Source organism: Pteropus medius, unplaced genomic scaffold (genome assembly GCF_902729225.1).
Source record: "Pteropus medius unplaced genomic scaffold, Ma_sr-lr_union100, whole genome shotgun sequence".
Taxonomy (NCBI): domain Eukaryota; kingdom Metazoa; phylum Chordata; class Mammalia; order Chiroptera; family Pteropodidae; genus Pteropus; species Pteropus medius.
The window spans coordinates 2,745,455-2,758,710 of record NW_024356397.1 but is presented as its reverse complement, the minus strand read 5'-3'; the positions used below and the strand labels follow the sequence as shown (position 1 = coordinate 2,758,710).

Here is a 13,256-nt window from a genome sequence, read left to right as displayed (position 1 = left end):
GGATTTGACAACCAATTGTTTTGTTTGTTTGTTTATTTGTTTTCTACAGTCTACTCACCAGGTTCACACTTAGACTATGAACATAGAATCTGCTCTTATTATCAGATCTAATGGTTCATGTTCTCCTAAAAGGTCTAATTTGACAAGTATACAAAACCTATTATTTCTGAGAGTATTTGTTATGTACCTAATTGCAGATGATGTTGTGGTTGGCACCATGCAAAGATAACTTGCACAAGACTTTCTATCCTTCCTCATTTCCCTCAGCACTTGGCATCTGCCAGCCACACAATGGACCCTCAGTTGGTAGCCTATATGTGCAAAGGATGAATGTGTAGCAAAATGAAAATACCCGACCAAGAAACGAAAGAGCCGGAAAGTGTTTTCAAATACAGTTAGTGTCTGAACGTGTCCTTTGAAATACATTTTAAAAGGACTTTTTTCCTAATATCTTGAATTTTTAAAATCTTATATTATTTTTTTCCAGTCTTATTGAGATATAATTGACATGACATTGTGTAAGTTTAAGGTATACAATGTAAGGAATTGATGTATGTATATATTGAAAAATGATTACCACAATAGAGTTAGTTAATGCATTTATCACCTTACATAGTCACAATTATTATTTTTTGTGGTGAGAACTTTTAAAATCTATTCTCTTAGCAACTTTCGAATATACCTACAGTATTGTTAACAATATTGTGTATTATATTCCCAGAAATTATTCATCTTATAACTGAAAGTGTGCACCCTTTGACTATCTTCACTTATTTCCCCCCATCAGCCCTGCAAACACCAATTTATTCTTTCTATGACTTCAGTTTTTTTAGATTCCACATATTAGTGATATTATACAGTATTTGTCTGACTTCTTTCACTTAGCATAATGCCCTCAAGATTCATTCATGTTGTTGGAAATGGCAGGATTTCCTTTTTATATGGCTGAACAATATTTGTGTGTGTGTATATGTGTGTAACCTTTTCTTTATCCATCCATCTATTGATGGACATTTAGGTTGTTTCCATGTTTTGGCTATTGTAAATAGTGCTGTGATGAACATAGGGTGCAGATATCCCTTTGAGATAGTGATTTCATTTCCTTTGGTTATGTATATGTATGGATCATGTATATGTATGGATCATGCAATAATTCTCTTTGTAATTTTTTGAGGAATCTCCATACTTTTTTTCATAGTGGCTGTACCGATCTACCTTCCCACCAACAGTGCATGAGAGTTCCCTTTTTTCCCATCTTCACTAACACTTACCTCTTGTCTTTTGCCATCCTAACAGATGTGAGGTGATATCTCATTGTAGTTTCGATTTGTATTTTCCTTATGATTGATCATATTGAATGTTTTTTTCATATACCTGTTGCCCATTTATATGTCTTCTTAGGAAAAAGAAGGGCCTTTGCCTATTTTTTAATTGGATTATCATCATCATCATCATCATCATCATCATCATTTTGCTATTGAGTTGTATATGTTCTTTGTATATTTTGGACATTAACTCCTTATTAGGTTATGTGGTTTACAAATATTTTTTCCCATTCCGTAGATTGCCTTTTCATTTTGTTGATCATTTCTTTTGCTGTGTAGAAGCTTTTTGTTTGATGTAGTCGTGCTTATTTACTTTTGTTTCTGTTGCTTGTGCTTTTGGTGTCAAATCCAAAAATCATTGCCAAGACCAATGTCAAAGAGCTTTTTCCCTATGTTTTCTTCTAGGTATTTTACTGTTTCAGGTCTCACATTTAAGTATTTAATGCATTTCAAGTTAATTTTTGTGAGTGGTGTAAGAGAGGGTCCAGTTTCATTCTTCTGCATGCGACTATCCAGTTTTCCCAGCAGCATTTATTGAAGAGATTGTCCTTTCTCTATTGTGTGATCTTGGCTCCCTTGTCAAATATTAGTTGACCGTATATGCATGAGTTTATTTCTGGGCTCCCAATTCTGTTCCATTGGTCTATCTGTTTTGTGTTATTAAATAAGCTTTAATAATTATAGGCACAAAAGCAATGGAGGAAAACTTTAAAGTGAAGATTGATAGAATTCACTGCATAAAATGTGAAGCTTTTAGACATCCAAAAACACAAACAAAATTTTAAAATTACATATATGCGCACACAAATATTTATTTACGTTAGGTAGTAACATTTTATAAATATTTATAAAACGTTAGGTAGTGATATGGTTTAAGAAGACAGAAGGGGATATGGGAGTTGCTTTTTTTAGGGTGATCAAGGACGACTCCTCGAAGGAGACATTTCAGCAGAAACCTCACTAACTTAAAGTCCAAGTCATGAGAATATCTAGGAGTAGCAGCATTCCAGGCCATGGGAACAGTGAATGCAAAGGAATGAGCTTGGTGTCCTTGAGGATCATCAAGAAAACCAGTGAGGCTGGAAATGGGAGAGAAGTAGCCAGGAGACTAGTTAGAAATCTGTGGCAATAGTTCAGGCAAGAAGTGACGGTAGCTTAGGCTAAGAGAGAGGTGGTGAAAGTGGCTTGGTTTGGGACTTATTTGGAATACAGAGCTGATAAGTTTTGCCAATGTATAGTAGCATGGGTGAAAGAGAGGAATCAAGGACGACAGATTTTTGGAGTGAACAAATGGATGAATGGCCATGCTATTTATTAAGATGGGGAAGACCTAGGAACAGCAGTTTGGGGAGGAAAAATCAAGGGATCTCTTTTGGATGTTAAGTTCAAGGTGGCTGGTAAACATTATATTTCTTATTTTTCAAAATTTCTAAAGTTTAAAATGATATAATTATGTTAAAAACTAAATGAAATAAAAGAAAAAAATAGACTTTATCCCAAATCTTCACATCAGCATCTAACATTCTGTTCAGTTTTTAAAATGTTCTATTTAAATTCTTAATACAGTTTCATATAACCATAATAATTGTATGTTTTTGTGTGTTGTTATATATAAATATATTCTGATTTTTTATCCTCAACTTGATTTCATAAGACACTTTCATGTTTCTATATGTCTATAGGGTAATCATATATGTTGTTTTAATGGTTGCATAATATTCTATAGTATTATTATCTCAATTTAAACATTCTTCCTTTTTTAAAACTTATAGTTGTTTTTGGTTTTATTATTAATTATACTACTTCAACCATATTTGTACATATTTTTTCTCTAATTCTTTTTTTTAATTAATGAGATTATTTTTTGATAAAACATTTTATCATAGAACATTTCAAACATATGCAAAAGTAGAAAGAACGGTCATTATTCTTATTTCCCCAGATGACTTACTATTATTTTTATTTATTTTTTATTAAATTTATTGTGGTGACATTGGTGACTCACTATTATTTTTAACAATCAGTTTGAAATAAGATCCACATAAGGTCCATATATTACAATTGGTTGATATGCTTCTTAAATCTCCTTGGGCTTCCCCTTCTATCTCTTTTTCTTTTGGTTGCATACACTGGGTCTTTGAACTGTAAGGTTTCCCACCATTTAGATTTTACTAAATGTATCCCTTGCTGTCATTTAATATGTTCTTCTTTTCCCTATATTTCTAGTAAATTGGTAGTTGGATCTAGGGCTTATTCAAATTCAGGCTCTTTTTTAAAAAAATACTATTCTGTATACAAATATCTGGTTGCCTTTCTTTTTGTGATGAGTCAAATCTATGAAAGAACATAATTGCACTCTTTTATAATAAATGTGAGAAAAATTAGGTAGAAACTGTAGTGATAGAAAATGCACTGGTGTAGACTCACGGTTTTACTTGGTCCAAGATATTATAATGTCTTTTTTTCTTCCAGGAGGCTGAGAAAATATTAGAAATGGGAGGAGACAAGTTCTCCTTAGAAAGCAGGAAGTTACTAAGTAGTCCTGGAAAGAACAACAGTTTCAGGTAAAAACTCCCTAAACACCAAGGGGTTTACTGTTTTGGGTATTCTATAAATGTCCTGGCTTTGTTGGGGGAGGGGATGTCACACAAGCAGCTGCTGGTATAAAAAGCCAACACTCAGCCTCCCAGTTCCAACCTGTGAAAACACCTTTTCCTGTCAGGGTTTTCTGAGTAGCTACCTGCCATGTATCAGGCACTTGACCAGGTGCTGGAAATCACAAGGAGAACAGTGTGAGGGAGCCCAGGTACTGAGTGCCTTCTCTGTGCCAGGAGTCTGCTAGAAGGTTTGCTATCTACTGCCATTTAATCTTTACACCAACTCTCTGACATAAGTCTCATTATCTACATTCATGCAGCAAGGAAACCAAGGCATGGAGGGTTTTATGTAATTTGCCCAAGGTCACAATGCTGCTAAGAAGAAAGGTTAAGACTCAAACCCTAGCCTTTGTATTCCTCAAAGCAGTGTTCCTTCTGCCTTTCTTTGCCACCTTCCTAAGATGAATAGGATATGATCTTCATTTCCAGAGAGTTCTTAGCCTGGTAGGCATGAAATTCCCAAGCTTCGGCAAGCCTTTGGGGATGAGCAAAGACAGCCTGTTCCAGCTTGGCTCATGGCATCCACAGTCCTAGGAGCCAAGGAGGACCAAACTGGTATCTTAAAAATTCCTTACTTCTGCCGTAATTTTACTCCCTTTCCCTACTGAAGCTGTTGCTCTCCACAAGTCACAGGAAGCTAAGTTGGTCCATTTGTGGTTTTATTACTGGCTTTTGTTTCCTCTATGGAAGAGAGACATACACAAGCAGAAAGAAGCCCAAAGGTTGAGACGGGGCGGAAAAGGAAGAGAGGAGATCTGGGTCATCTGGATACTGGATAATTTATTGCTGAATCATTGAATTGAATTGATTATCGTTTATATTTTATATGGAGGGGAAATGAGGAAAGTTTTTTTATCTTAAAAAATTTTTGATTTGTTTATTTTTGACAAAAATAGTATATATTTAAGGTGTACAATGTGGTGTTCTGTTATATGTATACATCATGAAATGATTACTACGCTTACACTAATAACATATCTGTCCCCTCTTATAGTTACCATTCCTTTTTTGTGTTTGCAGTGAGAACACTTGAGATCGACTTTCTTAGCAAATTTCAAGTGTATAATACATGATTATTAATTATGGTCATGCTGTACATAGATCATCAGAATTTCTTTATCTTATAACTGCAAGTTTGTACTCTTTGATCAGTATCTCTCCCCTTTCCCCCACCTGTGCCCCACCCACCCACGCAGCCTCTGGTAACCACCATTCTACTTTCTGTTACTATGAGTTTGACTTTTTATTTTAACTGATCCCAAAGCATTGGAATCTTTGGGTCTTAATAAACTCTCTACAGGTTGTTCTGCAAGGAGCCATAGGCTTTGAATTCTCTGGCGGCAGAGTAGGAGCAATGTTCCTCCTCCACTGGGATGCTGCCTCCTCCACTGCCCTTTTGAAAGGAGACAGTCTGGCTTGTAGAAAACTTCAGAGTGCTCTGGGGTTCTAGGGGACCAAGGACTGGATTCTTGATTCTCCACTTACTGGTGTTTGACCTTCAAAGGTTTCTTAGCCCTAGGAGCTTTGGTTTCTGCACCTTTAAATGAAGATGTTAATATTCGCTGAGGCCGTGATAGTTAAGATAATATATTATAAAAGTCCTTCATAAACTACAAATGGGAAGCATTTGGCTATGTAAGTGAGAAAATGAAGAGTGCTTAGTGCCATGCCTGACACACACTCAGTAAGTGGGAGCTCCTGATGCCACCACTGCTGGCCTCACAGTGCTGCCATCGGCACCCCTGGAGGAACTCCTCCAAGGAGTGCAGAATAGTGGGGGTGGGGCTGGCTGCCATCTGGCACCTCAGTCAGCTCTCCGCATTGCCTCATGGGTCACCTTGCCTCTATATTCCAACTGTCCTAGCTTTCCTGAGAGCTGTTAGCTGAGCTCCCTCAGACATAATCTTTTCCCTTTCGGTGGGTGGTGGTCATTACAGACTGAGATATATATTTTGATGGAATGTTTGACATTTACTGTCCTGAGTATTGATTTCAGATGTGACCCCTCTGAGATTAATATATCTGATGAAATGCCTAAAACAACAGTGTGGAAAGCTCTCAGTATGAATTCTGGAAATTCAAAGGAACAGAGGTAAAGAGAACTATAATTGCTGATTTTTATTTATTTCTGCTTTTAAAAAAATAGTAATCGTGTTGAAAGTAGAAGATATTTTAGCTGTAAAATTGAATCTGTCTAATAAATATCGCTTCCAAGACTGCTGCTATCCCCACGAGAATAACTATAAACTCAAGAAAAGTAAAAAATGTTTTCTAACTATTTGAACAGATGTGCTTTTTTGAACTGCCCATTTACACAGATCCAAAGTCAGGATGGAATTATTTTGGGATATAAAAATTTGCTCTATCTATTTAGTTCCCTTAATCTTCTTTCTAGTTTCCATTTCAAAATCTATAGAGCATCTTTCTGGTAACTGCAACCACACAAACTGAGAAATTGCTAAAATATTCAGATAGTGTTCATAGTATTAATACAATTCCATAATAAAAATTATTGCCAAGTAAAGATTTTGAAATATTGAGTCGTAACTATTTTCTTATTTTGGAAACAAAATTCTGTACATCATTTGCCAATAGCATAGATCAGTGTTAATCAGGTTAATGAAGAAAATGGAAGGACTTGAGGCATATTTGCTTGCATTGAAGCAGACTATGCACCCAAATTGAATAATTATTTCAAACACCATTTAAGTTTAAGTAGGCAGACAACTGTAGGTAAAATCTTAGGTGTTATTAAAGGCAACTTTTTTAGTTAAAAAAAAAAAAGCAGTAGGCTAGAAGTTAGAGACCTAATTTAGTTATTAATTCCATGTATAACCTGCAGGCCACTGTTTCTGGCTCTCAGTTTATTCAGCAGGAAAATGGGAACAATCCTGCCTCACTCATAAGGCTGGTCTGAGGAGAAACTGAAGTCCTATGAAAAGTCACAGCCACCAGTGGGTGGTAGTGGTGGGTTATTTCTTCATCGAATGGGTTAAAATAAATCTATGCTGAATGTGAGTGAAATATAGAATCTTGTTTCCTTCAGAGGAAAATCCAGGCAGCTGTCGAAATGTATAAGGCACATGGTTATTTTTAGTTGAGAACTAGTCTACTTGTAAATGAACTTAAAATATAACCAGATCCAAATTGTGGTGACATCTTCAAAGTATTGTGTTAAAAGCAGGAATGAATCATGTGTTCTCTTTTTGTCTAATTGTAACACTTTTATTCAGTCTCTTCAACTAAAAGTCTTTGCTGGGAAGGAAGATTTGAGCTGTGAGGTGCCTCAGGGAAATTCTGGTTACAGAGAAGATGGCGAACCTCTGGGAGAAGAAGCAAGACCAAGTCTGACCCTGTTCTTGGTCGTGTAAAAGCCATGCCGCGGCATTCAGTTATTCATGGTGTGCACTGAAGGGCATCCAGCCATCCTCATACCAGCAGCCAGTCACCAGATGTGAATGTGGAAGCAGAAGACCACCTCCCGCTGGTACTTCTCCTCTTCCTTCTCTTTCTCTTCAGAACTGCCACCATTGAAGACCCAGCCTCCCATTTTCCAGACATTTTCTCTGAAACTCTCTGCTGACCTGCCAAGCCATATGGATCCATTCTGCCACTGAGGAGTCCTTCAATGAGGTCCCTCTTCCTGAAGGACGGGATAGGGCAGTAGGAGCAGAGAGAAAAGGGAAGGCTCTCCAGTCCCATAGTATCTGTGGGCCTTGGGTGGATTACCTGCTCTGGGGGATGCTGGTCAGACCCAGAGGCTGTTAGGAAGGTCTGCTACGAGGAGAGTCAGCAACCTGGGCATTGGCAGTGCCCACGACCGCAGCCAGAAGATGCCGCTGACCTGGGTGCATCTTCATTGTTCCTTAGCAGCAGTCTGCATAACTCAGCAAGAACCTTGGATGATGAAAGGGCCAAGAGGAGGGACATTGGTGTTGTTTAGCTTAGACGGGAAAAGACTCAGGCAAAAGTCAATAATGATAAGTGAGGATGGGAAGCTTCTCTTAGTTTCATCGAGGATAGAGTAAGAAAATGAACTTAAATTGTTACAGAAGGAATTAGTTTAGACACCAGGAAGGACTTCCTAGGCTGAAAATTTGTCATAGTTCGCTTTCTAGATATCTGGGAAAGGTTTGATAATAGTTGTTTGTGAGTAGAAAGGGAGATAAGGTGTTTTTATTGGCCATGGTGTGGAAACATCCATGTCTTGCTGCTCTCTCTTGAAGACACATTTGATTCCATACCTGGAGAGATCCAAGTGCTTACGTAATGTCTCCTTAGCTGCCTTAGTAGCAAACCATCATCATCAACTCAATGGACCAAAGCCACCTTCAGCCATGTGGTTTCTTCATCATGGATTTCTATTGGTCAACAAATATTCTGGCTCTTAGATGTAAAAAGCCAAACTGAGAAATGAACTTTAAGTGGTGAAATTAATTTTGATATTTAGTATACAACTATATTTATAGTTTTTCTCTTCTCTGTTGCATTGAATATCAAGGGTTTGGGCTCCAGTATGTATAGACCTTCCCTTCCTTTGTGCACAGAATGTGACTAGTGAGCATGTCAGGGAATATGATCGTATTAGTTTTCCATCCTGGAAACTCTCTGGATAGTGGGACATTCCTCCAGTATGCTCTCCTTTCACAGGTGAAGAGTTAGTTACAAGAACTTTACTGAATTTTCTATTCCGTACTCTTATATTAGTCTATTCTAGGCTTACTCTAAAGACTTCTGATATCAAAGGAATTCTGTATTTCTTTCATATTTCACTTCTCTTAGAGCCACAATTATTTTAAAACACAGATGATTTTCAAAATATTTAACAACTGGTACAGGATGGATACCATCCACTCAGAACGGATGCTTGCTGTAAACAAGCAGTATGGATGGCCTATTGGCTGAATGTCATGCTGCTTTCAAATAATGTTAAAATGATATTCCTTTGAATTGTGGGTATTATTCCTGGTTTGTCTGATTTCTACTCACAAGGCTGTTTTAGGGACAGCTTCAGCTTCCTTTTATATGGTGCAGATAGGAACAGGCATTTTTCTTTTTATATGAGCATTAAAATCTTTGTGAACCAAAGCGTCACCTTTTGTCACTTTAGGATAAATGTAATAATTGTACCCATTTACCTACCCAACCTAGAAAAATCAGAAGGCAACCTTTCAATGGGAAAAGCTTTCTTGCTAGCTTTTCCTGTCCCTCTCAGGCTGCTTCCTTGAGCTTACCTCCTTTTTCACCTTTGTTTCCTGAGAACGCCCATGCTTTCTTCCTCCATCTTGCCCCTCCCATCTTCTCCTGCCACCTTTGTGCAGGGAGATTGGTGACTGCTTCACCTATGTCCCTGCCTCAGCGTGGCTGTAATAATGTAATAGGGAAGAGCCCATCGTGCATCAAAACTAGGTGACAATGTCACTTAGAAAAATCTTTTTCCTAATGCACTGATGTCTTATGACGCCTTGTGTATTCTAGGCTTCTTGAGAGTAGGGAACCTGTCTTTGTTTCCTCTGTGCAGTACGGTTACAGAAGCACGTGTGTCCTTCTGAGTCCTTCCTGAGCCAGACCCTCCTAGGTTACTGCGCCTTAGGAATGTTAGCCGCTTTCGAAGGCTGTGCCAATCTTTTTAGGCCATTCAATTTTTCTCAGACAATAGCCAGCCTCATTTCTAGTATATCTCGGTAATAGGAATCATTTCCTAGTCTTACTCTCTCCCCCTTCCCAGCTCCCACCAAACACTCAAAACCAGCCCTGGCTGCTTCTATACTCAAGTCTGTGGCTGGCGACTGTGGTGGCAGAGCCAAGCTGGGCTGTGTGTGGGAGTAGAGGTGAAGCAGCAGCACTGTGTGTGTATGTACGTGCATATGCATGCATGTTTATTGACAAAGTGTATCCATAAGATTTCACTGCTGCTATTAAACGGCCTTTGCACCTAAGCTATGGGGACATCAAAAAATATGATCATTCTCCCATCTAGGTTCCCCGCTTAGACTTCTCTAATAGAATAGCTTGAAACAAATACAGGCTGCTTAGTCTATAGAAAAAGGTGTTTAAGTTCAACATTAAGGAGAAACTGATTTAGGGGTGGGAAGCATAGCAGGTATTTAGGTGATTTCCATGCCCAGGTTTGCTTGGTCAAGAGGAGTAGTCCACCTCTTATGATTTTAGGAATAGTTGAGTGATGGCAGGCCAATGCCCCAATGGGCTGGTAGTACAGAGGTAGGAAGGGAGCGGGGGCGGGGATTTAAAAAAGTGATGATTGTTGGAATCTTGGTTCTAGTGGGGAGAACTGGTATTGCTAGGAGGGTGGGTCACTTCCTAGCCCATTACATTTAGGGAGGGGTTGGTCGAGAGAAGGTGAAAACCAGCAGAAATATGCTGAAGTTGTCAAATATGTTTGGTTGCATAAAATGCAGGCTAGCTCTTTGTGGCTCTATATTATTTCAAACTTGCGATGATGGGATTATCAGGAGATCTGGTCTTTACCACATACCATTGCTATCCTTGTCTCATTCTTATAAACTTGCTATTAGGTTACAAGGATAGTGAACCATATACTTCCAAATGACATTGTGAATATCTGCCATTTCTCTGGGATGCGATTGATTGGCTTTTAAATTAGTCATAAATGTTTAATAAAAATCTGGTATATGCTAAGTCTCAGACTTGGTTAACATCTCGGGCTGTGACCACCGTGACCCTTCAAGAAGTCTCTGGTTCTAGGCATTTGTGGTTTCCGTCATCCAAAATAGACAACTCCCAGTTCTACTTTATTTTCTACCTACTCAACTCTCCAGATTCTCTCTTGGTAGAGGAGTCAGCAATTCTCCCTGCATTTTCTCCATCAATTTCAATTTCCATGTTCTGAGTCTCCACCTTTTCTTGAAGTATAGGAGAAGGCTTGACCTTGGGTCCCCTGGTTTTCCATTTAACTAGCATCAGAAGTACTATTCAGTTTGTTCTCTCTGCTACTTTAACAGCTTCTCTAAATTTCTTCTTTTGCAAGAGAATTAGCACTTCCTCTTGGGACTATAAGCAGTCTTTGCTAGTTTGTTACTGCATTTTTCTTGGACTTCTCAGGTTCCCAAGCCACATCCTGGTAGGATATTAAGAAGCCCTGTATTGAATGTTCTCAACCTTTCTGACTTTCTTTTGATCATAGCTGTCGGGCCTCCCATAAGGTGGAAATCCTTCCTACAGGCTCTGGCTGGTCCAATAAGGCATCATCCAAGACAACACCTCTTTTTACTGACTCAGCTTTTTCAAGCACCCTTTCCTCTCCTTTCTGCCTTTTCCTCAGTCTTTCAAGTTCTCCTCAGAGGGAAGAAGTTCTTGGTTAGAGGTCCTGAAAACCCACCAACGCTTAGGGGTGGTGAGAGATGTGAGGAGCTTGAACAGTTCTGGAGCTTCTCGCAAAGGGGACTTTACAGTTATTTTCCTTATTTAGAATGAGGGACTAAGGATTCTCAAGCCGTCAGGCTCATCTGTATTTCAGAGTAAAGAGAAAAAAGACATTCTAAAACCAAATAGAAGTGATTTTTCTACCAAATCTATTCTTTATGATTCTTGGTGCCCTTAGACCCTTACATTAATTATACAAAATAGGCAGTTGACTTAACATTTCTTTACCAAAAAGGAGGCTAATTTTCATAACCAAAAGAGGTATGAAGTAACTATATCACTGCTTGAAACATAAAAAGAGGAAAGGAGTCTTATGTGAGTCTTTTCAATAGGAAAATTCAGAGAGTGGAATGATTCATCCATAGGCATCATTCTTTTAGGAGATTCTGTGTGCAAAGGGAATGGAATGGTTTCTGATCCTTGTGAAAAGAAAAAGACGGGCATTTTTCTTAAACCTAACCCACTTTGAGCACCGGAGAATACAGAACTTCTTTCTTCTAGCTGATGGCATTAATATTTCCTGAGAGAGAGAAAACCCACCCACGGCACTTTTCTCAGCCCAGCAGAAATCAGCAGAGCTTGGGCTTCTCTTAGCGGGTTTGCACTTGACTCCAACATGCAGGTTTTTCACACATGCAATAATGTTGGAAGCAGAAGTACCAAACTGAATGTGCAATTACTCCTTTTGCAGAAGAGGCCAAAGTCCTCCGTTCCACTCCTCTATCCCACATTCACTCCTCCAAGATGATAAGCCTCCCTCTTGTTTATCTGCGTCTGTCTGTCTGATTGGTTAGACATGGTCGCCCTCCCAAGCTAGTGGTGTCAGGTGGTGAGCAGAGCAACCTTCCCATGGGAGGGGACAACTTGAGGTGCTGGTACATTTCCCTTGTTTCTTATGTTCTTTCTAGCAGGTCTCGTGTAAAGATAGAGATATTTTTGTTTTAGAGATTCCAAAGTATATATTTTTAGTGTAAGCAATGTACCCTCTCCACAATCCATGGTGTAAATATAATCAAGAGAACAACGTGTTATTGTGATAACCCCATAGCAATGTGGTAGGAATAGGATCCCTGTCCTTTACCAGCCAAGTCTAATGGTCTGTCTGTGAACCAGGGGAAGTGGTTGTGTCACCTCTGCCTGCCCAGACTTTCCTGTGCTCAATGGGTGAAAAATAAAATCTGTGTAAACTGCTCACACCTTTAGTGTTCTTTGAGCCGAAACCAAGGGGCTGAGCCAATGCCGACCAACTTCAGAACCCGTGAAGGGGAGTTGTGAAGATGGGTGAGAGAAGCGTGTGGTGTCTGCTGAATGTGCTTTGCGAGGGCTGTGTACACCTCCTTGAGGCAGACCCCGAACAGTCTTTGGGGCAGAGACATGGAAGGGAGCTATACTGGCCCTTTCTTTGGAGACCGCTTAGACTTATGTTTGGGTGGGAGGACAGGACAGCATGAAAAGAGAACCATTTTGGAGATAAAACCAGGCTGATGAGAGCAATTGCTAATATTTAAGGACTCTACTGCTTAGAAATTCAGATTTTTAAAATCTATCACTCCAGAGTTTTGATTTTGGGGGGTGGGGATTGCTCAATTTCTTTCCCTCTCAAAGCCAGTTGTTGGCGGGTTGGAGAAAAGGGGAAGAGGGAAGCAATGGAGTAAGAGTATAGAGAACAGTGAGGGGGTGAGAGGCAAGGGTGGTGGGAGAGGCAATCAGCAGGCTTTATGGAGTGACTCAAATGGAATCAACTGACAACATCCTGAATATGTAGCAATGTGAATATTTTATTAGAGAGAGCCAGTACAAGCTGGCCTCCCGTCTGTTAAACACAAAACTCACTAGCTTTGAGGACTTTTGCTCTTTTGGCTATTTTTTA

The 13,256-nt window shown here is 39.1% G+C and overlaps 1 protein-coding gene across 4 annotated transcripts in view; it reads left to right on the top strand.

Annotated features, from left to right (window-relative positions):
* SLC4A8 (solute carrier family 4 member 8) overlaps positions 1-12,580 on the top strand; it is a 67,790-nt gene extending 55,210 nt beyond the window's left edge. For all 4 annotated transcript variants that reach the window (XM_039862081.1, XM_039862083.1, XM_039862080.1 and 1 more), the window contains 3 exons: positions 3,798-3,889; positions 5,979-6,074; positions 7,216-12,580. In XM_039862081.1, the coding sequence (XP_039718015.1) occupies positions 3,798-3,889; positions 5,979-6,074; positions 7,216-7,228 (201 nt within the window). In that variant the 3' untranslated portion in view covers positions 7,229-12,580. The remainder of the gene's footprint in view (positions 1-3,797; positions 3,890-5,978; positions 6,075-7,215) is intronic.
* Positions 12,581-13,256: the final 676 nt, after the last annotated feature.